At 38.5% G+C, this 25,840-nt stretch overlaps 1 protein-coding gene across 2 annotated transcripts; it reads right to left on the bottom strand.

Annotated features, from left to right (window-relative positions):
- Positions 1-1,756: 1,756 nt before the first annotated feature.
- LOC115615305 (serine/threonine-protein phosphatase 4 regulatory subunit 1-like) lies at positions 1,757-25,840 on the bottom strand. Of its 2 annotated transcripts, XM_030503339.2 has the most exons (20): positions 25,633-25,833; positions 25,472-25,516; positions 19,992-20,124; positions 19,537-19,643; positions 18,819-18,961; positions 18,169-18,315; positions 16,338-16,445; positions 15,122-15,187; positions 14,405-14,563; positions 13,716-13,909; positions 12,925-13,361; positions 11,713-11,945; positions 10,614-10,706; positions 9,950-10,135; positions 9,538-9,699; positions 8,792-8,892; positions 7,521-7,641; positions 6,714-6,848; positions 5,864-6,005; positions 1,757-4,908 (listed from the first exon to the last, which is right to left on the bottom strand). In XM_030503339.2, exons 1-20 carry the CDS (start codon positions 25,637-25,639, stop codon positions 4,754-4,756), a joined length of 2,874 nt encoding a protein of 957 aa, XP_030359199.1. In that variant the 5' UTR covers positions 25,640-25,833; the 3' UTR covers positions 1,757-4,753. The 2 variants fall into 2 exon arrangements, with proteins under 2 accessions (XP_030359199.1, XP_030359200.1); XM_030503340.1 differs by lacking the exon at positions 25,472-25,516 and having other exon boundaries at positions 25,633-25,840.

The raw sequence follows: 25,840 nt of genomic DNA, 5'->3' as shown, positions 1-25,840 counted from the left end.
AGTCAGTATGGCCAGAGGAGGATGGACTGTGGAGAGAGTTTCTACCTCTGGTTAACGGACAAGTCACTCAGCCACACCAGAATCCCCAACAACAGATAGTTTCAACCTTCTAATGGTGTTCTAAGATAACCGAGAAAAAGGCCTTGTTTACATACAGGGACAAGAAAAGTAATATGATAAAGTACACCCAAATCCGTGCTACAGAAAGTTCTAAAACAGTGAGAAGAACTTGCACTCCAAGTGTATGTGCTGTTTACTAGTAACAACAAAAAAGTCTTCATCCTAAATTGAACAGACTGCAGCAGGGATTGAGTCCTTGGATAACCAGCCCCCTCAAAATTACCATTTTCATTGTGAACTGTTGCCAGTACAAGTAACCTACTATGGCAACTCTTCCATTACAGACTTCCCCACTCTCTGCTCTCAAGTCTTACTTTACAAGCGTTCTTAGGCAGTCAGGAACAGCCTTTCAGCTTTTCCACATGCAGTCAGTACCCCACCCAGTCACAGAAGTAACAGAACCAACCTTCATAGTCTCTCCTGCAGCAGCTGCCTTGAGACGCTTCCAGATGTCTCCTCACCAGATGTGCACTGCAATTGTTCCACCAGGGACAGCATCATTGTCCTTAAACATCAACATCTGGCAGATCTACTGTAGGGACTTAAAAGATAAAAGCAAGTCAACATATCCCCAGAGGAGACATACCAGCTTAAATAAAAAAATTAGATGGTGACTGAATTTTTAGCTGTGCTGGTGTTCTCTGACTCTACTGCCCTAATGCACAATAGACACCTCGGGTGCCATGACTGACTGGTGAGCAATGACAGAAGGATTTTTGTTCCTGCCTACCTTTTGATCTTCGCTTGGATAACAAACTTACTTGGAAGACACAGAAGCAGCAAAGCAAAGTAGTTACTCAGGTAAATACCCAAAGCTGCCTGTATTTTATGTTTGTGTTTGCTTTGTTAAGATCTAGATCTCAACACACATGTTTAGTCTAACGTGTAATAAACAGATCATGTAGCAGTTTAATCTGTGTTTCTGGTTTACTACTCAGGGGTCTTGTGCCTCCACTCAAGGCATGTGGGGGGGCTTTACCAGGGTGTGCAGAGACTATTCTCCTCACTTTTCCATCAGCTAAAATCCTGTAGAGAAAGAGAAGAGAGGTCAGATATTCTCCTGCAGCAGTTGGCAGAAGTTCTAGAGCACAGGATGGAGCAGCCAGTGTCTGAAAAAAGGCAACTGCAGCAGTAGAATATATAGAAGACTCCTGAAATTAGAAGCAAAACCAATCAGCCAAGTGTCAATTATTCACATAATCCCCCCCACCCTTCTCTAGGCCTAACAACTACACAGTTTGTTACTGTAGGAAGTCTAAGAGCAACGCCACACCAAAATACAGGCCAAAATGTTACCTCTCCAGGCCAAAGTCTGGAGAGGTAAGGATTTCAGATGAAGATCTGAATGCCAGTCTCACACAGCACACACGTTTTCTTCATTTAATAAATATCTTGTTTAAAGTTCTGACAGAATGATTTTAGCTGCAAAGCACTTTTGGCATGTTCTCCTCAAGGAAAAAGTGCAGGAGAAGCTACTTCAAATCTCTGAACATCTAATGGATTTTTTACTACACAGCATGATGAACTCCACACTCAACCCTGGTTTGACAGATGACAGGATTTATGCCAGGGGGATGTTTCATTACTCAAAAGAACACACGTTTCACCTAAACAAAAGTCATTTACCACACGTTGGTTTATAAAACAGTCACAGGATTTATTGAGATAAATACAAACAGAAAGTTACATAGATTCTCTATTCCAACAAATGAATGACACTTCCAGAGTGTCCCCACTTAACTGGGCTCTAAACAACACTGTGTACAGACACAACTGCCACTGGGGCAGCATCCTGACAGATGCCAAGTGCATATCATACACAAGATACAAGTGAGGCTGAGTTCTAAGCAACATGACTAACATGCTTTGGATTACAAGTGCTTGATGATTTCCTATAGCATCCAAGCAATATTGCACCCACCAGCATTTTCATGTTCCTTAGCTAGAAATGTTTAAAAGTGAGATTCTAGCAGCTGATGTGAAAGTGGCTCAACTACCTAACTTTGCTCCATCTGGCTTTTAAAATACTTGTATTTGCATAATTCAAACAACCCAGAGAACTGTATGTGAACACACCGCTTTATTCATCATTGCATCCATTGGTCTAGTACAAGATGTAAAGTGCAGCCCTTAAACATGCTGAAATCATTTGGTTTAGTTCTAAACTAGAAAAGAGACAAACCTTGTAGAGGGTAAAGCTGTTTAATAGACCTGCATATTGTATACCAAAAACCCCTCACCCCAAAACTACGATGACCCCATTAGAGCATGCAACTGTAGAGTTTTAATGGAGGTTTTTAAATGCTCTACTGAAATCATATCATTTAAGCCAGACATGATTTCTGGAGCCAGAGAGGTACCAAAATACTGTTAAAACCATAGAACTTTGTTTAGTCTTTTAGTGAACTTCTATAGCTGATGGCTTACTGCTTACACATACTCTAATTAAAAACTCTTAGTGAACACTAACCAAACATGCTAAAACAGATGGAAGCCTGTGTTTTCCAGTGGATTATTGCAAGGAAATGGTAACTATTTAAGAATATCTGACAAACAGAAATCTGGGTTGGGTTAATGTTCAAAGGATTTGATTTATATACAGTACATTTCAAACATACTTACATATACACACACTTAAAAAAACTGGTTCAGTGCTGAGAAATTTAATGAACTGATAATAAAAAACAGAAGTAAAACCTTGTCAGAAAGGCCTTAGAAAAGTTGAACTGTTAGAAAATACCAGTATAATGCCAGCATTAGAAAAAAGATATTAGAACTAGAAAAAAAAAAATAAAATCAACTCGAGAGGTCTTTTTGTTAAGAAATTGCAATCATAAAAAGTCTGTACTGAAGAAGCATCTGCTTTAAATTATAAAAAACCTGTAAAAAATCAAATGTAGAATGTTGCAGTTTACACTATTGCTATCCCAGCAGTGATATACTTCTGCCTGCAACTTCCAAAAGCATTTTGTGATCTCACAAGAAAACAATTTGTTACAAATACTGTACATATTATAATACAAGGCTAGTTAAACTTATACAAAACTGAGCCCTCCAAAAACACAGAACTCAGCTGAGAAACCCATTTGCTGTAACTGCAGACAAGCCAGATTTAAAATAGAACAAAAAGGAAAACAGTAATTTCTGTAAAAACCTTCACCCATGTGAACTACTCACTAGTATAATAGTGAAATTAAGGGAAATACTTACACAGGTCTGTCTATAATAAAGTATCACATTCCCAGAGAGAAAGGAACTGTTATTACATGAAACCATTCTTTAGTATTTAAGCATTTTTGAACAGGACAAAGTTCCAATCCACAACCTAAGAAAATAAGACTTGTTTTTTTCAGGCCCCACATTGTCTGCAGATTTGGGACAAAACAGAAGTCAGGATCCACCAAAAAGTATCAGTTCTGTAATTTTCCAACTGGTCAGAAGCTACCCAATTTCACTAACAGAACTTTGTTCTACCTGTATATTCTTTCTCCCAAAGCACCTGTTTAAACACACAGGAAAAAGTCCTACTTAAGATTACAGATCTCTGAAACCTTCATTTGTCATTTGCCCCAAACCTTGTCATACAATCAACAAGTTCTAGAGCAAACTGCATCACCACCTTTCCCCTGAACATGTTAGTTGGGGTTTTTCACAGTTTAGAGGTCCTTTTTTCCTTAGGAATACAGTAGTGGCCAGTTTGGCATTTGAACACTGGACCAGCTAAAAGGTGGGGTTTTTTTTCAAATGAGGTGTATGTAAAAAACAACTTAATCCTGTAAAATTCTGTAATACCCTTCGACAGACACAGCACATGCACTGAATCCCTTAGACGAGCCGGACTTTGCCAGGGCAGGATGAGGAACTTTCAGTTTGGGAAATGTACAGTGTACCTATCACTAGGAGAGCCAGCAGTCAGGAAAACAGACATGTTAACACCCGTAAGGGCATAGCTCAGAAATCACAAATTAATAGAAAAGTCACAATATACAAAGAATCTTGAGCTTTCTGTGCTTTGAAAAGTATCACATTAAGGAAAAATGAACCATGCCTTAATTCTAGCAGAATAAAACAAAATGACTTTGGAGCTTTTTTCCACCGATACAGAATTAAGTTCTTCATTGTTTTTTCATAAAATTCAAAACTATTTACATATATACATTTTTTTCAGTTAAAATGCAATATTTGAAACAATACAAAAACTACAATGAAAGTGAGGAAAAAGTATCTTCATGGAGGTTTGCTATAAACCAGGTTTTCGGGTTTTGAAACCATTTTAAGCTTATAGTAGACTGCTCTACTACTGGAAATGTTTCGTTAAAAATGAAATATGAATTTCAATTACACTGAAACACTGAGTATGGTGTTGGACTTGACATAAAATACTTAACTGCAGGTGAGATCAGTTGTCACCCACATTTACAAAGAAAAACCAAAAGGAAGTACTCATGCATGAGACAAACACACAACCATAGATGAAACACAGTCATGAAATGAAGACCCTAACAGTTCTAATACAACCTTCCAGCTCAAGTAGGTAACAACCACCTTCTTGTTTGTCCACATTATTCATACTAACTGTGAACATAAGGTGAATAACCATTGTGACGTTCAGCGTTTACTGCAGAACGCCACATTAGTTTTGTTTGTCAATGGTAGTATTGTCCATGCTACCCTGCTTTAGTTTTATGGTGGCAAAGAAGGACACATCTTGATCTCTGTCAGACTGCAGGGCTAAAACGGTCTCTTCTGCAGCTTCTAGATGAGGATTGCCAACGCTTTTAAAATAAGCTAGAAGGAGAGAAGAAAGAATTTTAATCAAAGCCAGAAGAATAAACTCTAGGGCATAAGAAACACAGACGATGCCAAAAACATCTGGGGTAGCTCATCCAATGTATAGGCTCCCTAGAAAAACTACAGGAAGCTAAGTGAGGCGACAGAGAAATATGCTGCTTCTCACTCACCTTATCAGGTACTTAAACATTTCTAAGAGAAGTTGTTTTTGCTGAGACCTAAATCAAAAATGTATCAACAAGTAAAAGCAAGCTCAGAAAGCTCCCACTGTACAATGCGCTATAAAACACTCTCCATATGTTATTCTGGGAAAAAAAGATAGGAGAGCAGATCTCTGTGTATGTTCCTTTGAATAATTTGAGATCAAATGATTTTTTTGTTGCTGTTTTTAAAGAACTGTGGTACAGGAAATTGTAGCAGCACAAAATTACATTATTTCCTAGTACAACTGCTAGCTTAAGACTAAAATGACAAAGCAAACCATTTCAGAAGAGGTGTAACACTTCGCCTGAAGTACCCCAAATGCAATTACTGTGTTGACATAAAGGTTTGAAATACATCAAAATAACCTAATGTGATGTTTAAGAAAAGCGTATTTGCCAAACACAGGCTGGATGCCCTCCAACCCAACCCTCGCCAGTAACTGCAGTGCTTCTGGCTCTAAACAAGGCCATAACTGCCCTCTAGAGGATGAAAACCCGGCTCTCTCAGATTATCGATGCCAATTTCCAGCCCTTTAAGGATGACAAACAAATATTCTAACACAGAAAAACCACAGTACACATTCCTAAAACTAAATTTAAATGCAGTATCCCAGCTTACAACATATAATTCCATTTTCAGTAATAACCGAACCAAACAGCCTTTTAAACCAATTGGTAAAGAACTGCAGTTGCAGAAAAGCCAGCATTTGTTAGATGTTAGCTCTTTGAAAGAACATTGATGACCATACCTTTCTCCAATAATGTCTGCCTTAGAGCCTTGGCCAACAGAACCCTTACGTTTGGCACAGGATCTGAAGCAAGACTTAACAGACTGGGGAGTAAGTGTTCAACAAACTGGTCGACAGGCATACATTCTTCTTCTACTACAGCCTACAAGATAAACACAGAACAGAATCAAGCAAGATTTATGTTAATAATACGCTATTTGCCATTCCTTCCTACACTGTCCTTAATTGGGCCTGGCTATTAAATATATAAAGCTACATTGGTGAATCAAGTACAACCTTTGAAATACTGTTATGAAAACATGTCTTACTGTTCTGAAGTTCCCCTAAAGATGACCCAACGAGAGCAGCTAATTTTCTCTCAACTCTATTTCAGGAAATATAGTTCTTTTGCCTGTATCATCCTTTCAACATTCAACCCTTACTCCTCAGTGCTCCCAAAGTAAGCATTTTTGGTTTGGAGGCAGGTCAGTAAGTGGCAATAAGGAGGGAAATAGTTCTGGCACCCAACGCTCATGGGTAGTTTGAAGAGCGCTTGTAAACCTTTATTCCAGCAAGTCAAAGTATTACAAAATTCATCTTTATTTAGGACTTAATTCTTGACTTTGCTACTGGGGTACCAGAAAGTAGAAAAATCAGCTGTTCCAGCTGGGGGCACAAACCAAAGCAAGGACCGCAGCTTCCAAACTGGAGAGCCACACGCTAGTACTGAGACCAGACCAACTCTGCCACCATTTTCTGTGAACCCAGAGTCACAGAACCCAAAAGAATGACAGAAGAAATTGTGAGCCCAAACTTCACTTTTGTGGCTCCAAATTAGATATATACATAGAAACACAGAGAACGTTCCAACCTGACAAATGAAGGCAAAAGCTTGTCTTCCAACCCACTTGGAGCAGTGGCGAAACCGCACCACAAGTTCATTAATGAAATTTAATCCCAGTGCATTTGCATTGTTTGCATAGAACTTCTGTAGTATTGCTACAACCTGGGAAGCAAAGGGAGGGGGGAAATAATAAAAAGAGAGATGAGACTTTAGTTGTAGCCCTTAAAAGGTTAGTAAAAAAACATTATTTCATCCTCCAGAGGGATAGAGTATAATCAGCTGCACTTGCAGGATTTTATGAAATACTGTGCTTATTCTGGAGAAAACAAAGTATAAGCTTTAAAAAAAGCTGTTTGTTCAAGTGAAACAAAAAATACTAAAAGAACTTAAAACAACTGCTAAAATAATGCCCCTTTCCATGGCACCACGAAGAAAAGAAAGATTGAAGGAATCTTTCTTCTCATTCAGGATATCTATGGAATGATGGCATTATTATGAAGTTCATAACAAATTAAATTAATTTTGAGGGAAGGTCAGCAATTTCTTTTTTCTCCAGAACTGGGGGGGAACCTCCCAAATGTTCTATATCCTGGTTTTCACCCAGTTGCAACCACATAATTCAAATGCAATGAACAAAGAAAGATTTTAACATCTGTGCAAGTCTGACAATTCAAAATACTTCAGAAAGGTTTCACTTTTTCCCCATACTGTTAATCCTGTTTATTAAAATCCATCTATTTGCCCTACTTGTCTGAAAGAAAAACAGTAATTTCAAGTATCCCTCTCAAGGCTCATTCTCCTCATCTCCTGTCAGGAAGTGAACCAAGTCCCTACCAGTTTGAAGGAGATCCACCGGACTTCTGAAACTTTATCGGAGCAGAGAGTTAATGCAATATGTCTTAGGTAGTCATAGACATCATTGGGATTATAGAGCTCCAGTATCAGGATCAGCTGCCTGGAACACAAAGAATGTGGTTAACTCTAGCAAGTGCAACACCAACCTGCTCTGACTACACCACCTATTAAACACTGGGAAGGATCATTTGGAGCCTCAAAAATGGCACAGTTACTATAAAGAACTTGAACAGTTTGTTCTTCACTTTCTAAAAGGTGCACACACCTACTGAAGAGGTACATGCTTTAATCCCTCAAGGAGTCCACGAGAAACTTTTATCCAAACTAGGTGCTCTGATGAATCAAAATTATCCCAAATAATAACAAAAGCTACAAACAATGCAATGAGAAGCTTCTTTGCAACTTCAGACCAATATTCTTGCAAAGCAAAAATAAGGGTTTACTTTGGTGTAGAAATCTACAGTTCACGAAGTAGTTTATATCTTTGAACTGCACAGAATTCATTCTAGCCACACCACTGCCAGTATGTTACCAGCCGCCTGCACAAACCAACTACAAAGCAACAGCTCTCCACTAGATGTCAGGGAACTGCTGTACAACACTCCTGCGCCACCACGGTGAGATTTAGTTTGTTGTGCCGAGCTACAAAGTGAGGGTAAATCCTCAACAGCCCAACAAAGAAATGAGATAAACATGAAGGTCAGATTTTGACTGCAAACTATGCCCATGAACATTCTTTGAGTGCTTCAGATATCAACAGGGCTTGTAGACAAAGAACTGTGGGATATTACTTTATCTCCATTATACACAGTCATGTGGAAACACCAAATCAATAAACTATTTTTAAGAACTCTTTTTTTTTTCTTTCATACACATAAGAATGGCTTTCTACATAAGGTTTCACTTACTGTTACAAGGCAGTCTAGAACTAAATAAAATCTGAAACCTCACTGAATAGCATCTATCAGATTGTCATATTTCATAAACTGCAAGTGAACCAGCTCTCCATTTTAGTATAATTGCAGACATTTAAGTTTGTCACGCTTGACTGCCACACAACTTGCCAAAAACCCCTCAAACAGCAACAAAAAAACCCCAACAGACCATGGCTTTGAAATTCAGTTCTTCAATAAAGAAGGGTTGTAAACTTTTACATCTTAAATATCAGGATGTGCTAACACCTGAATGCAATTACCTATTTCCAGATTAGTAATATAGATTAAAAATCAGAAGTTAACCAAATTACATACTCCGCCAGCTCGTAACGAAACCTCCAGTTCCTGCTGTTATCAGTCACCACAAATTCTTGAAGTTGATAAAGATACTCTCTCCTTTTGTCTGCATGAAGTAACTAAAAGAAAAACATCACTAGCATAAAACTGATAAAATTCCATACTTGCAGTTCTCTGCTATATTACACTATTCATACTTATGTGCATTTTCCTACTTGAAAGCAAGCTATCACTGACAAGATGCTTACTGAAAACCATGCACAATCAGCTGAGTGCCCGGACACACAGAACCTCCAAAAGAACCTCCGCAAGAGTCCTGACTTCTGCAAGGATACCCATCAAAGCACCATCTCTGGGCATAAAACCGAGCAACCAAGCACTAAGGATTTGTGTGTGTTATGCAGCAGCTCACCAGGATCTGTTCTCTCCCAGCCCCAAACACGAATTATTCATGGTCCAACTTTACAGCTGGGCTGCACAAAATACTAATTCCTTTACAGGAATTAGTAACAGCTAATTGTGTTAGTAAACAGCTAGGAGCATTTACAAGCACATTTACAAAGTCTTTTCAGTCTTCATATGGTTTTGGGATACAAGACAGAAGAAACGTGAGAAACCATAAACAAGCCACAGGCACACACACAACGGCAGTAGTGTACAAAACTAAACTAGATATTGGTACCTGCACATCTCATTAAATACACTCTCTTAATATAACAGTCAGAAAAAAATTTATCTTGAGAAATTAAATTACACTTTCCTACCTTCAGGAAGTCATACAGATGTTTAAGGACACCAATACGCACTTCATCCAGATCTTTCAAGAATCCATTGAAAATTGGCACCAGGTCAGCAGCCGTTAGCTGATCCCCCAGGATAACTGCTAGTTCATGTATGGAGAAAGCTAGCGTCCGACGTACCTTCCACTGTAAACAGTGTAAGAAGTGAAGTAGATTAGGCACCAGAACTAAAATAAACAAGCTTTTGAACTAGACCTGTGTGAGCATTGAGAGAGCAGAAGAAACAGGGCTAGTTACACAGCAGTAGAAAATCGTATTTATGAAGTCTGACTTAAATCTGGAATTTCACATTTTAAGTGCACATTTAAACCCTTACGTATACAACAAACTGAACAAAAAAGCTACACAGGGTTCTGATTTATCACTATTTTTTTACCTGTACATCCGAGGCCAGTGTCTCATACGTATCTTTCAGGCAGTGCCAGTTCTGCCTGCCCAGTGTCAAGGCCACTCCAGGAAGGCTATATGCACAGTGTTTGGCTATTTCAGTATCAACAGTCTGGGCTCGAGCTGGGTCGGTCATTGACAAGTACTGGTCTAATAAAGGCTGAGGTATGATATCCTACAGAGAAAGACAGCAACACACACTTTAAGAACAGAAAGAAATACACCTGTTGTGCATTCTCTTGCTACCAACCAGCTAGCAGCAAAACAGAGAGTGGCAAGACCCACCCTTTTGTGGGCCAGCTTTACCTTATTTGCCCTCTCACTAGGATAGAGCAGTCAGCAATGAACAGTAATTATTACTTTATTAATATTTGCATCAAGCCAAACTGAAAATGTCTTCTTTGCTGAAGATAAACAGTAAATCCAGTGACAAAATAGTACAGTCACTGCCCACTTTGGCTGCACAGATTGCCTCCGTACACCAAAAAGGCAACAGAATTTTTCTCGCTTTCCAATTTAAACCAGGATTTTGCTCAAGTGCTGAAAGCATTCCTTCATGTTCTGCAACCAATCAATTGCAAAAGATGTCACTGTATTAAGCATAAAATGAACTTTAGCCAGTACTCCAACAAAGCAGTTGCTATTTTAATCACCTGTAATTTTGACTTGTCATCATCCACTGGCGAATTATTTTCTTGCTCTTTCTTTAAAAATACACTGGTTCCTCTGTGCTGTTCCTCTGAGTCCTGTAAAAAGACACACTAGCTAGTGAAATTAGACTTACTGCTGGTTAGGATATTTCAAAGCATCACACTACAGAACAATGCAATTCAGATACAGAACAGCCTTTTACAGACAAAGCCTTGTACAGGCAAAGCTTTATTCAGTGTGTTTATACAAGTACAGAAAGACAGAGTTGTACACTAAGGAAAACACTGTTAAGACCACAGCAGCAGCAAGGGGAACAGTAGTTAGATTCACTTCTAAAAAACCCCATCTAATTTAACACAACAAACCCAAACATTCATACAGATTTAGGTTACTTTTACTATATTCTTAACTTTTTTTTTTCTTAGCATGAATTTAAGTTTTATTAAGACATTTTAGCAGCTGCTCCAAGTCAGTCAATATCATGAAAGAAGCTTTACTTGGTTTTGATACTGCTGAACCCCCAAGCCTATGAAGTTATGCAGCATAGACCTCTCTCCAAAAGAATTCAAAGGTTTAAAACTTCTAAAACATACAAAAGTTCAAAAAGTTCACACACCATTTAACATTTGTTTCTAGACAAGAAGAGCTTTTCCTTATTTTTCATTATTAGCTCCATCAACACTAAATACTGTGCAAACCATTCTTTTTACTCCTGTCTGTACATTATAATCAAGAAGTAGTAACCAGGAACTGTGTATGTGTCACCACCTGATTCAGCCTCCTCTCTGGTGATAAAAGACCAATTTTGGATTCATTACAGGAAGAGGTGAGACTATTTGCTACATTTCATCTGAAAAAACCAAACAAAATCACCTACCAAACTACTGCAAAAATTTAACTCTTAAGTGATCTGTGTGCAAACAGAAATAACCCTTGATAGCTTTCCTTTTTTAATTAAAGTAGCATATGACATTTCTGGACTAGTAATGTTCAAAGGCTTCAGATCAGAAGCAGACAGGTTATGCTAGGGGCTACATGAATACTCACAGTATTAAAGCAGGTAAGAATTCATTTTAGACATGGAACACAACGCATACTTACTGTGCTTTTCAGTACACAGGTGGGAGACTGGTCACTGATGTTATCCTGGGAAGCAGGGGATGAAAGCGTGTCCTCCTCCACCTGGCTGCAGGTAGCATCTGAAACAGTGGTTTCATCTGAAATAGTTTTGTTCTGGAGTTTGCCACTGCTTTCTTTCATTTTTTTGGTCTCATAGTCACCAACAGAATCAAACTGAGCAGCTCTGAGAGCAGCAGACAGCACTTGGACCTGAGCTGTATAAAGCAAAAGAAGACTATTTACTCTCTTCTGCACTTAAAAGCATTAAACTTGTAATTAGTTAATCTAGAAATGGTGTATTAGCAAACATTTGCTCTTAGAAAGAGGCCGACTACTCTTCCACAAAACCAACACAAATTAAAAGAAATTATTTGGAGGTATTAACATTTTCAGCAGAACCATTCTACCAATTTCTACTACTGAAAGATATGTCCAGTAATCCCCTGTAATGAAGCATCAGAGCTTACTGGCTCGCCTCCCATTCTTCATACTGTCAAACTTCAATACAAATTCTTCTGTTCTATTCTTTAATTGATTCTAGTGCTTGGAAAAGGCATCAATATGCATTTAAACATTTCTGAGAAAAATATTATGCAGAGGAAGGAATTAGTGAGACCATATCTGTATCATTTTGCAGAAGCAGATAGAAAACAAAAGGTCAGGTTTACCACTATCACCAACATTAGGACAAACTGTATTTGCACGTCACGCTACACTGCTGCTAGGAATGTGAAGTTAGCAAGAGTTCAGGATGGAAAAACCTTGAGGTAACTACATCTGCACAAACCTATGACAGGTACAGTCTTAAGAGGAAACACTGGAGCATACTTTAAAGATGAAGAATACTAGATGAATTCAGCTGATAACAGGTAGCTCTGCCTCTAAATCCATAGTACTTGGTTACAGTACTTATAGACAGTTTGAACAAATTTCAACAAGCTCTTTTCCCTTTTGTAGTTAGATCCAATTTATTTCTCATGGGAACAGGGGACAGGAACACTTCCCCAGTTGTTCTAAAAGGAACTCAGGTCTTGTGAAAGACAGCTGTTGCCTCACTTTCTACTTTAATTTACCACCGAAGGAAGTCTCATAGCCTTGTGAATACCAAGCCAATTAAAATGCAGTCAAAGGCTTTGTAAAGGCCATGAGAAAACCTGCTCAGAGGAACTATGATTTTGCTGTTAGGAGTCTCACCTTGAACATCTGGATCATCTATGTGCTCTTGCAAGCTTTCTAGAACTTTTTTTATTTCACTACTAGCAACACAGCTATTACATGGCGCTGAACAGCTATCTTTATGCTTTTCAGTCTTGAACTGAAGCAACTCCAGATCCTGACTTATATCAGGCAGAGGAGGGCGCCAGTATAGAAAAGTATTAAATACGTCCTCAGCAGACTGTAGCCTTGAGTTCATTCCAGGAAAACTGCTGTCCTTAGTGACTTCTATGACACTAGCAGCAACTCTGTCACCCTGAGACAATCGAGACGCATCTTCTCCAGGACTGATACAACAATATGAACATTCCTCCTGTGTATCTTTATTTAGTTTCTCAACAGAGAGCTTTGTACGAACTTCAGCTGAAGTCTCTTCAGTCGATGATTCTGGTTTGATTTCCTTTGGTTGTTCTGAACTGGTAAAAGACACACAGAGTTATCCAAATAAAACTGAAAATACTCTAACAACAGTTTTCAGTGAAATACTTTATAAAAACCAGCATCAGCTACCTAAGTTTATTTTCTCTGCAAAAAGACAGAATTCGTTACGACTGTGCTTTACTTCACCAGTTTTCCCTTTACCATCCTGTGAAGCCAAAGTGAAGTTTTCAATGAAATGGCTACACTCAAATAGAGACAAACGTGTCCTCACCCTTCACACCTTTTCTGGAACTATATTCTCAAATTGAGATTTTTAGCCATGAAAAGCAACAAAAAGAATTATCTTTTTCTTTTCCACTACACCACATCTTTCCTTCCCATGATTTTACCTGGGCAGTGTAGCATTTGTATTGGAGGACATTGAAGTTTTGTTGTTGCTTGGCTGACAAGAATTGGAATTCACATCTCGCGCTGACTGTTGGATACTCGGCGTCCCATCTTCTTGAATGTAAAGACCAGCACTTGAAGGGTTTGCAAAGGTAGAAATAAATGGGCCAAGAGACTGAAAAGCAGCCTGACGAACCTGTGATAGGATAAAGACAAAAGTCAGGATTCATGCAACTCCCACAGTTAATGCTGGAAAATAAAAATTTGGTTCCATTTTTTAGTAAGAACTAATTGGTTCGTACTGCGACAGCTTCATTTAATACCAAAAATAACCAATTACCAAGTGACACCTAAGCCAAGAGTGTTAGAATATTAAGCATGTATCTACAATCACAGAAACATTTTAGGGATTAATAAATTTGAAGGACATCACTGTCTACTTCAACTAAGATGTTTAACACAAGCAACATTCTCAGAAGAGTGTTTACACTTGCAGAAAGAACTGTTAATGGAAATTTTAAGTAGTGAGAGGAAAAACAAGTTACTACCTTATTAGAGGAGATTAGATTTCAGTAGATTAGACTCTAATCTCAGCAAATTTAGAGAACTTTTACAGCACACTTCTGACTTGCCCATTATTTGTGTATGATCTGTGTAGGAAGACGCATCAACTATAAAGCAAGTGACTTACCCATCTGCAAGTGTCACTAATAAGACTGATAAACAGTGGGGATAGTTTGCTTCTGCGAACTTCTGGGGATGTGGTGTAAGACACTGCCATAAAGCATTCAGCACAAGCTTTTCTCATTCCCCAAACACTATCAGAACAGAGTTCAAAGAATTTGGGAATCTGCCAAAAATAAGCAAAACCAATAATTAAAAGCGAAACAGACTGCAGCAACTTGCTATCAAGTTATTTGTTTGGAAACTGTAGACAATGACAACTCAAGAGAAAATAAGTGAAAAATAGAAGAAATAAGGACAGGTTAAAAGTATAGATTAATTGGAGAAAACAGAAAAACTGTCTGTCTCCCATCTACTTCATTAGGATTTTATGTATAACTATATGCACTAGGGAAGAGTAGAAAGAATTATTAATGGCCTATTTTTCCTGAAACTGGAACTTTACTGATCATCTAGTTCAGGGAAAAAAAGAGTCAGTAGTTCTAAAGTGCGTGTATATATATACTGTCAATAACATTTTAAAATACTTTGCAGAACAAGAACTTTGCATTTTTAGTCATTCCCAATTTTGCTATCTAATTGCAACCAAAGCTTTAGCCAAATCAATTAAAAAAAATTGCATGTACACTGATTAATTTACAGAGAAAATAATAAAAAAACTCATTACCAAGCCTTTTGAACTGAGAAATACAAGCCGCATCAACTGATTTTGATTTTTACGTACCAGCAGTCTTTCTGTGGCTTCTTGCCCAACTGCATTACAAATGTCACCAAAATTAGCTGCACAAATCTAGGAAGTAAAAAAAACCTCATTAATAACATTCTGGCTCTTTCAAGTGCATTAGTTTTATTATCAACTTCACCATGCATTATTTATCCCATGTAACAACTGCACATATTTGACTATTCAAATTTCAGCCGTGTAACTACAGCCTGTAATATTAACTCATCCCAAACAAAGACTCATTAGAGCAAGCTTCCATAAGCCACATGCCCTTGAAATCAATAGTAATAAAGGTTTCTGCATGAAGAGCATCACCTAAGTCAGTAATCACTAAAAGGGACAATAAGCCTCCTGGAAAGTTTAAATTACTTCGAACAGCAGCTGTCAAAACCAAAGAGACTGAATATGATACAGAGGTCAGGACTTATGTGTACTGACAGAACTATCTTTGCTATGGCTGAGGCTGGCTTAAGTACTTTGCTGAAGCAAAGATTAATCAAGGTCTCAAGTTTGTGCCATTTACGGTACATTACAAATGCTATAATTAAGGCAAAAGGGACATCCCCTCATGCTGGAAAAACATGCTACCAAAATCTGAACTCAATTAAGATAGGGCTGTGTTAATATAGGACTTATTCATTCTTCTTTGGAAGGCCATAATGCAGCTCAAATTCCAGAAAGTGCAGCTTATGTTAAGGACCAAGCTGAAGCTCTGCATGACCCTTAAGTCTACTAAATATTTTAAGACTTCTTATGCTACAAGTTTCCTTTTGTACTTGACCATGAATTAGAGTAAATCTTACACTTTGGAGATTTCTCCTTTTAATAATACAGACTATTTATATATTTCAAGGAAGGATGTCTCAAATATCTATTACTTTTGAATTTCTGGTTTTGCAATAAGATGGTGGAGATCAGGTAACTTGTTTGCACCCCATAAGCATGGTTGCTTAAGAAAAAAAAAAGAAAAAGAAAAGGTTGTGCAAAACTATTAAATGTACAAGATCAGTTTAACTGCTACACCAAAGCTATTCACCAAGGACTGCTATCTGTTTCTTTACTAGACAGCAGAAACTATAACCACGTCAATAAAACTGCTCTTCCAGATGCTGTCAAAGTTCATCAGCTAAAGTTATGGCTAAATTATTTGGGAAGCTATTTGAACAGCAACACACGAATTCATTTTTAAGTGCTTTAGGGCTGAAAACACACCAACCTTTCGGACTTGAAACAATTTCCCATCACTGCACAGTTCACAGAAACGAGGGAGCAGCATGTGCTCAACTGTTGTTCTGCTCAGCATAGAAGCCATTTTACAGATTATCTAGAAATCAAGAAGGGAATATGTGTAAGGAAAAGAAAAATACAAAGCTTGTAAGCACAGCCAAATATTCCTCCTACAAATTACCTCCAAGGCAGCAACTACCATCAAATGTTTAGCTGCTACTCATTATTCAAAGTCATACACGTTTGATGTGAAGCACAACTATAGCTTTTATTTAAAATTATTCTGTGCCTGATGAACATCACATTTCTGCATGTAATTCATTGTCATTTTTATCCAGTTAAATACTTTCAATAAATACATTTTCAAGCTGCTTTACAATGTGGCAGGCACTGGTATTTTGTAGAGAGAAGACAAAAGTTCCATTGCACTCGCCAGTACACAAAATCATAAGCTTTAAGCATATTAGAAATATCTCAAGCTTAACCATGCAAATAAGCTCCTTGGCTTTATCAGGACTATTCAGATACTTAAAAACAAGCACAGTCACAGCTCTTTATAGGCTCATACAACACAATAAAATACAAGTTTGCCATGCAACAGGAAACAAAGTGGAGTGTATGACAAACTAGTTATATATGTGAGCTAATGCACTCCTTACAGGAATGATCCTCAGAAATTTTAGGAGCCACCATCGCAGCATAACTAAAGTTAGTAACATGGTCATTAATTTAGCTTTCTCTGAGGAACTGTCAATTTCAACTACCATTAAAAACCATGTTTCTGATGTGAAAAATCTGGTGCTTTGGATTGCATGCTTCCTTTCAGCTCTCACTTTGAGATAACTTGCTGCAATTCTTAGATTTGCAAAAGCCAAAAGAAAGGAGCTCCCATGCACCTTTCTATCAGCTGCTCTGCCTGTAGCACCAGGAGTTGAACACTTACAGAAGTGCTGTCAGATTAACAGTATTCATATTTAGTCTTTCTACCTCCACAAAAATAAGCTTTATTCCTAGAAGCATTTGCCTTTGTAATAGAATGCTAAAGAAGAACTAAGGAAGACACCATTTAAGGACTTTCCTACAAATCTTCAAGCTCTTAAAATGCATCTGGTGCTCAGATGTCACCCTGGAAAATTGCCTAAGCAATACCCAACTCCCAAATAAGGAAGAGGAAAATGTAGCTGGTAAAACTGTTTTGCAGGTCAAGTGTCAGATACCCATGATGAAATGTAATTACACACCAGCACTTTTCTGTGGAGTCAAGTGATTTCTTGAAAGAGAACAGGGCTTGTTTTTTTCAAATGCTTATGAATTAAGATCAGGTCATCACTTACACTTTTGCTCTACCAAGTTTCACAATAATGTTTTAAATGTAAAGAAACTGCTGGAGAACATAATCTTAAGAATTTAAACAAGGCTGCCAAGAACCAGCTGCATTTTAAAGCTATTTGGTGCTCAGCACTACAAATGACTAAGAAACCTACATATTCAAGGCTTAACAGCTTAGCATTCTTCAGGTTAAACTGTATCACAACAGCAGGCTCTCAACTCCCAACACAACAACTAACAAATAGGGAACGAATAAAACAAACCAAATTAGGAATGGTATAAAAAGTTTAAGTTCAATGATTCATGTAAAGCTCTCAGGACACTAAGACTGCAAGTATAATTTTTATTTTCTGGGCTTTATGCTCATGAGTATCTCACACAGTTGGTATATTCTAAGAGTTTCACAGTAACACTGCTAAAAGATAGAGAACAAATGTGACCAAAAATGAAAAAAAAAGTAAAGATGTAAGATTTCTTCCAAATTCACTTACATTCACAGCTTCCACCTTGTACTCATCATCACTGTCAGGAGCAGAGAGGTCCAACAGAATTGGACACACCTTATTTTCAATGTCGCTCTGAGCAACAAGATCTTGTTCTAGCAGTATAAGCAGTGCTTCTTGACCTGCCTTTCTAACCTATTAACATGAACAAACAAAAGTACATCACTATGAAAACACTGATGCAAGAACCACAAAATGCATGTTTTCAATGAACACGCAGATGCAAGTTAACAGAAATAAACCACAAACAGAAAAAGCTCTCAGTTTTAACTCCATAAGGAACTAGTAATAAATACTAAAGTTTAACATAATCATTAGATGACTTTTCCTCAAATTCAGAGGAAAAGCCAAAAAGACAAAGTAGAAGACAGGACTTTTAAGTCATGCCTCCTGTAACAGACTGCATCAATATGCTGCTAGGCAAATCCTCTAAGTTTCCCATTATCTGCTAAGGAAAGTATAAAACAACCCCTCAGACCTCCCCAGCAGAATGTGCTGAAACCAATACAGAAAGCAATGCACAAAAGCTGGGTACCAATCAACATGGAATTTTCTATTATCTCTTCCTCATGCCTTAAATTCACTGAACCACACAGATTTTTTCCAATGATTCAACTCACATGGTCTGGTTTTCCTACCTGATTGTTAACATCTGTGAGGTATCTCACTACTATGGGCATAAGGTATTCAAAAAATGCTGTTGGGAATTTTGGTCGATTTTCTTGCAGAAAAATGGCAATAGGAGGTATTTGTTCCATCAGCTCTGTACGTACAGTTGGTTCTAGTAATAAAAGGAAAGTCAAAACAACATCAGTAAATATGAAATTAAGATCAAGTATCTTAAAAAATGTAGCCTTTTTTTGTCTAATGTTTTCACAACAGGGGAAAATGAAAATACTCAAAACAGAGAAATATCACCATTGAGATTGCCTGTTCTTATAGCAAAACTGAGTAAAATAGAACAGCCTTACATACATCACAATCCAGATACTTGGGATCCCAAGTAAACCAGAAAAAAAAACCAAGAGCACTAGCTAGAAAACCCAATCACCATTAATGTATTCACATGAAGTATTAAAACACACAACAGCTCTGTGCCCGACACACCACATATTCAGGTGTAATTAATTCCTTGAAAAATATTACTTTGGGCCCTATACCAAGTAAAAGCCTTCACTTACACACCTACCATGCAAATACCTCAAAAACAGAAAAAAAATAAAATCTCAATTTTCATGGGCAGATATTGCTGTGAAATTATTTAGTTTCTTCTTTCAAAAAAGAAAAAGTTATTGCCATCTGTATTTCAGCTAATGTAAAATAAGATGATGATAATAATAACAATAACTTTCAAACCTGCATCTTCAGAGAGCCTGACCACTATTTCCATTACAGTCAGGAAGTCTTCTTCATTATTACTGAAATCTCGAAAGACATCCAAAAGACCTCTGGCAATAATTTGCCTGTGAAGGGAACAACATATTAATTGTTTTAATATCCTGCCAATGACAGGTAGATGGGATGCGAGGGGAACTTATCGAATGTAAATGGGCACCATAAAGACCACCAGGCTCTTCTCTGAACATGCAGACATACCAGTTTCTCCATGTCCCAATAGAAAGATAGAATTGAAAGATCTTATTCAGATAACCAAGAAGGAAAACCTCTTTTTATGGAAACGTTATACAAAAGTTATTGAATCATAAATAATATTAGGCATGTGCTTAGGATGCAACAACTACAGAAGTAGTGACACCGTAACATCCACGATGCTGTCAGAGTCAGTTATCATCAAACTATTGTACCCTTACCTGTTAAATATGTTATCACTGAAGGCATATTTTTCTAGACGAGCCAGTGGAGTTAAGTTGTCCTGTCCAGGAATATCCAAAAATGCTGTTATCCTCATGCTATCACAGTCTGGTCCATAATCTTCAAACCCGACTTGAAAGACAAGAAGAGTAACCAAAATACAATAAAAATGAATCCAAGAGTCAGCAAGAGATGTAAAACACATTACACCAATAATTATTTCTTTTTAGAATGATTCTTCAAAGGCAAAGCATCTGTATAGCACTGGAAACAGCTTACAAAAAATATAATCTTAGGTGGTTGTGCTTAACCAAGTCAAGAACAACACTTCCACATAGACCTGTAAGTTCAAGCTTTGAAATTCAGTTCATTTCAACTGTCAAAATCTTTGGCTTTTAACACTTTACTTCATAATCTGAATGGACTAACCACATGCACTGAGTTAATAGGGCTCAGCTGACAAAACCACATGCCGCAAACTGACCAACACATTCAAAAGGAAAGTCCTATTAAAAGAAACTGAAATTTTGACAATGACAGAAAACCCCAAACTGTATTGTTTTAAAATAGCAAATCCTTGGGTCTGTATCAAAGTTACTGGGATACACTTTTCTCACTGTAGTTACTGGGCCCCAGGCATCTATCGACTGGTAACTTTGGGAAAAACTTCAGCTTTGCCTTACTTGTGAATATTCTGGGAGCTTTCTACTGCAGACCTACCAACTACAGACTTTACCATGTAAACCTACTCCTTTGGAAGGGGGGCGGAATCTTTTTTGTATTTGCAGCTTCAGCTCTGACAATAAACTTTGGCTTTAAACCACATTAATATTCATTATTAAACACTTTTTTATTAAAAAAGAAAAACAAAACTCCACTTGTTGAGAGGTATCAAGCCTCAGCTTTTTCCTATAGAAAAATTTCCTATTTCACATATAAACCTCTGCTTTCCAATTACTTAACATGAGCCAAAACAGTCTCAGAAATACAGCTTATTTAAAGAAGAAATCATCTGAACATATTTAGAGCAAAATGTTATACCTGAATAAAGTAGATTGGTTTAAGAAAGCAGAGTCTCCAAGGACTAAAAGACAGGATTAAAAGACTACAGCAATTCTCAGTTCTGCTGTTCTTGCAGACAACATGCTCTGAACAACAAGTTAAAAAGGATGCAAATAGAAGAAAACTGGAGGATTAAACGTTCACATTTCAATTGTTCACATAGATGCTACAAGTGAACTCACAGCTACAAGATCAGAAACATACATCAATTATTCATGGCTTTTTGTAATTACTATGCATTGTACTGGCCCCCTTATTTCCATTCAACTGGGCATTATTATTTCTAGTGGCTGCTCCTTAGACAGTTTTAAGTTCTGTCAGGTTCAAAACATTTATCTCCATGAGTGCATATAATTTTAACACTCAGATCTGCCTGGGATTGATTTGTCCACATGCTCTAGGGCAAGCTCTCCTACCGAGCACAGTATCTGAAGATACATCCAGCATTTGCTACTTTGAAGGAAGCCTAATACATCACTAATACAGCGTACACAGGAGTGTGAATTTCCTCTCTGAGGTTCCCACAAACTCACTATATCCAAACCCAACTCTGACCATCCTTATATCTATGCAACTGTAACACATATTTTTGAAAATGCACACAGGTTGGACACTCTTTCACTAGCTGATTTTTGAGGCCAGCCATGTGTCCTACACAGCACCATTTATTAGGGTTAAATAAAAGTATACTTGCCATTAACTTTCTCTAGTGCCCACCTATTCCTGAATTAAGAAGCAGGTTTAAAACTGGAGACTCTTACAAGTTCACTTCAAATATTTCAGACTTCCTACCAACTCAGACAACAGTGAAGTAAATTCCAAGTCTGACTACTATACTACACCTGGGACTAATTCTGTAAACATGATGAACATGCTTTCTTTTATTAGAGTGGTTCTATTACTCATTTGAATTATCTAAGCACACACCAGTGCTGCTTGGAGCAGAGGGAAAACAGAGCAACTATTTATGCTCACAATCAGGAGAGTTAAATACCTCAAATTTTTCCATACACTCAGTACATGTAAGTAACAGTCATGGCAGAATCCATTTTGTCCTCTCTCAAGAATATTAATTTTCTCTTTCCGTGCACAAAATAAGCAGCCATAGCTATTTACAAGTGTCAGAATACACCTGAGTGCTAGAAAGTAAATTGTATAAATAATGAACCAGTATTTCTTAGCTAACATTCTTTCACAGGTGAATCAAACATCCAGTATTTTTCCTTCTAACATCACCAAACAAGCAAGCTTGAAACCTGTTCACCTGTAAATGGGAATAAATGTGACAGTATTCACAGCTGAACTGGAGTTCACCATGCTTTAGTGTGACCTACACTCAAAAGCTGCTTAAATCCTGTGACCACGTAGGTGTTTCTTACAGGCTCTAACTATGCGATTCAGCATCATTAGCTACTATCACTATCCACTTTTTCCAATACAAACCAGAAATACTAGTGCAGAGTGCAATGATTTCATGAACTTAATGGGGTCATTTTCTCTTCCACAGTTTCTAGAAGGAAAAGCAATTTTTAAAATACATTTTCTTTCTCATACAGAGGGTGTAAAGTTAGTTATTTTTGCAGGTGAACCAATGTCTCACCTTAAAAGTTTCAAACTGTACTCAATTCATTTAGGCAGATTTTACTACTGCTTTTCCCTGTATTCAGATGAATCCAGACTATCCGTTTGTTCCAACGGAATCGATTTTCAATGTGCATAACACTATTTCAGCAGTTTAGTTAGGAAAGTAAAAATCCAATTCCAGTGATTTATTTCACTGAGATTTTCCTAAAAGGCATCATGAACTCTCTATTAAAATGGCTACCAGATTAGCACAACAGTATCCCAGTCTAGATGGGACACCTGAACTCTGCTGTAACACAGTAGAAGACAGCTTTCAATACCATAACTCTAACTACATTGCCAAAATAATGAACTTAATCACAAAGAATATCTTAAAGTCATAAGATTTCAATAGTATTCTAAAATGCACATTTATAATGCTCATCCTGAAACTGATAATTTCTTTTACACAAATTTTAAGTGCCCCATGTAAAAAGTTTATTAATCACTGCTTATGGCAAAATTTTCTCCATCTGAATGTTTTTATTAGCTTAATGACTCGAACTAGAGTTTTGCCTACTAGCACTGAACCTCTCAATCAACTTACCACAAAAATGATTACTAATAGAAAACAAAAACTTAAGTCATCATGATGGTCACCCCTGGTTCAAGGCCAACACAGAACACTACAGGAAGTTTGCGTTTATTTCCACTGCTTGCACTTTACTCACTCAGCAAATAGAACTCAAATGACACTAGTTGTGGTTGGGAGTTCTTACTACAGAGAGAAGAAGATTAGAAAGATCACTTGGAGTCATTCAGAAAGACCCAATCAATTCAAATCATTAGCTGATCATAAGCACTATCAAGAGCTTTGTTTGGGATGTTTTGGTTGGTTGGTTTGTTTGTTGTTTTTTGGTTTATGGGTTTTTTGTTTTGTTTTGGTTTTTTTTTTTTACTTAGGGCAGAGGAAGAAAGACATTTTCAACTCTTAAGGTACTACAGCAACAACTGTTGCAGCTCTACTGCTAGAGAACTCACCGCAAAATAGGATTTAAATCGGCATAAGCACATTGAAATGTATAAGCTAGTGTCCTCCTCACTTCAATCCTGTTCACCACATACATGCTTTTTGTCATCTAAGGCGATGACTTCTTACAAACTGCTTACTGCCGTAAGCAAATGTAAGAGATAACCTATAGTACGTCTTTTTAAGCAATTTTTTAGTGTTAAATCCCTACCTGTTAAATTAGTGTATTTCAAGTACTACCATATACTTACGTTTTTTAATTTCTAGATTTTCAAACATATAACTTCATTAAAGGAGGATGCATTTTAAATAGTTTTAAATTCATTAAGACCCACATAGTTTATCTGTATAAGAAAAATGCTTAATGTATTTTCAAATACATAAAAATACAAATATAAAGTGAACCAAGAACTCTTATATACATGATCTCATCATTTATACAGCACTTACAACCCAAAAGATCCCAAACTTCTTTTTCTGAAACTTAATCAAAATCCAAAGAACACTTTTTTTTCCTGCTACCAACTAGTGAAATGCAGAAACTTTAAAGACTGAAAGCAACAACACGTAAGAGCAGCAACTAACAAAATCCCACAGAACAACCTGGCTGCTGAGACAATGTCCCTGCGCATCCTTCCAATGGAATACTTTGCATCTCACTTGTATTCTAACACCTCCCCTGGTGCTCTTGAATACTCCCCCTTCCCTAAAATAGCTTATTCATGCTACATAGGGGGAATCTATCTCTTATACATTTTCAAGTACTATTAAACAATAATAGTCTTGTGGTAAACAGTCTCTCACGAGAAACAAATTTAAGTATCAGCTTTAATTTTATTTAATAGAAAAGTCAATCCAGCATCCAGAGCACCAATGAAACCACCCCACATAACCAGCTGCTTCCTGAAGCAGTACAAATCCATAGAATTATTAGTCAAAGATTCATTTCCTTGAGCCAGAGCTCTTGCCAAGCTGTCTGACAGGTGGTCAGCTCTACTCCTGTAACACAACTCTGTGCGATACCGGCTTAGCGTAGTATCTCCGACCGGCACTTCCACTAAAGCCAGCGACGTGTTAGTCAACCGACCACACACAAGGGCGGCTTTTCTTTTATGCCCGCTGCCAAGGTGCGCACGGAGTCACCTCAACAACGTCCTGCCGAGCGCCTGTGCCGCAAAGATGCGGGAACTGCAAAACTCACGGTGTCCTCCGCAGCCTCTACAGCAGTTAGAAGTCTCACCCGTTTGCGCTACCACAGCGCGGAAATCCCTCGGCTAATTTCCACCGACAACAACAACGGAGCTAATCCACTGAACCACGGCCCGCCAGACCCGCTTCCCTTCCCCAGAGATCCACCACAGGCATTACCAGAGGTGCTGTTTGCACCGAATCCAGCACTTCAGCGGGCATGGGAAACAGCGAGAGTGGTCTCTCGGAAGGCCGCGGGTCCTCCTTCCCAGGGGGACAGAGCTGCCCCCCAAAACCCCGCTTCAGGAGGCTGCCCACCCGCCCTTGAGCGGCTCCAAGCGCCAGCCAGCGCCTGGGGGCTTGAAACGCGCCAGGTGAGGCGAGAGCCCGCAGCTGAGGCAGGGAGCGAGCCCGCTCCGCCTGTCAGCACCGCGCTCCTGCGGGCACACTAATACACTCCTAACTCTTGAGCCTTAGCGCCCTGAAAGCCCTCACCACAACAAACAGCCTCAAAAATCCTCCCCTCACCCTAACCTGAACAAAAACGCGGAGAGAGAAAGAGAGCGACGGAAGGACCCCGGGATGGGAGAGCGAGGGAGGGCCTAAAGAGCAGAAAAATAAAAAACAGTTACTCACAATCATCTAAGTCATCCTGCAAATCCACAAAATACAAAGGGACCCCTACAAACAAAAACAGAAGAGAGATACCGGGGTGTTGGTTTCAGAGGACTACGGCGAGGACGGCGCCAGCCCAGGGCGAAGCGCCCCAGCACCCCCCGCCGGCCAGCCCCACTTACCGGCCATCTTGGTATGGACATGGGCGAGGAAGAGGAGGGGAGCGGGAGGGCAAAGGGAGGAGCCGCCAGGACTTCCTGCCTGCGGGTCGGCCCCGGCGCAGCCGGAACGCGGCCGCTTTGACCCGCAGCCCAGGAGCGAATCACCCCCCGACACCCGCCGCCGCCTCACAAGCAGGACAAGCGCGGCGGCGGGCGGGGGCGCGGTCAA

This window comes from Strigops habroptila, chromosome 13 (assembly GCF_004027225.2).
Source record: "Strigops habroptila isolate Jane chromosome 13, bStrHab1.2.pri, whole genome shotgun sequence".
Taxonomy (NCBI): Eukaryota; Metazoa; Chordata; class Aves; order Psittaciformes; family Psittacidae; genus Strigops; species Strigops habroptila.
The sequence above is the reverse complement of the archived record's forward strand: the minus strand, read 5'-3'. Positions and strand labels throughout refer to the sequence as shown.

Excerpts from the sequence above, each read along its gene's own strand:
- LOC115615305 (XM_030503339.2), bottom strand. Across the intron at positions 15,188-16,337 it reads AATTGTTTCAAGTCCGAAAG|ATTTGTGCAGCTAATTTTGG; the intron begins GTTGGTGTGTTT and ends TTTACTTCCTAG. Across the intron at positions 7,642-8,791 it reads TTTCGTTACGAGCTGGCGGA|GCAGCTGATCCTGATACTGG; the intron begins GTATGTAATTTG and ends TTTGTGTTCCAG.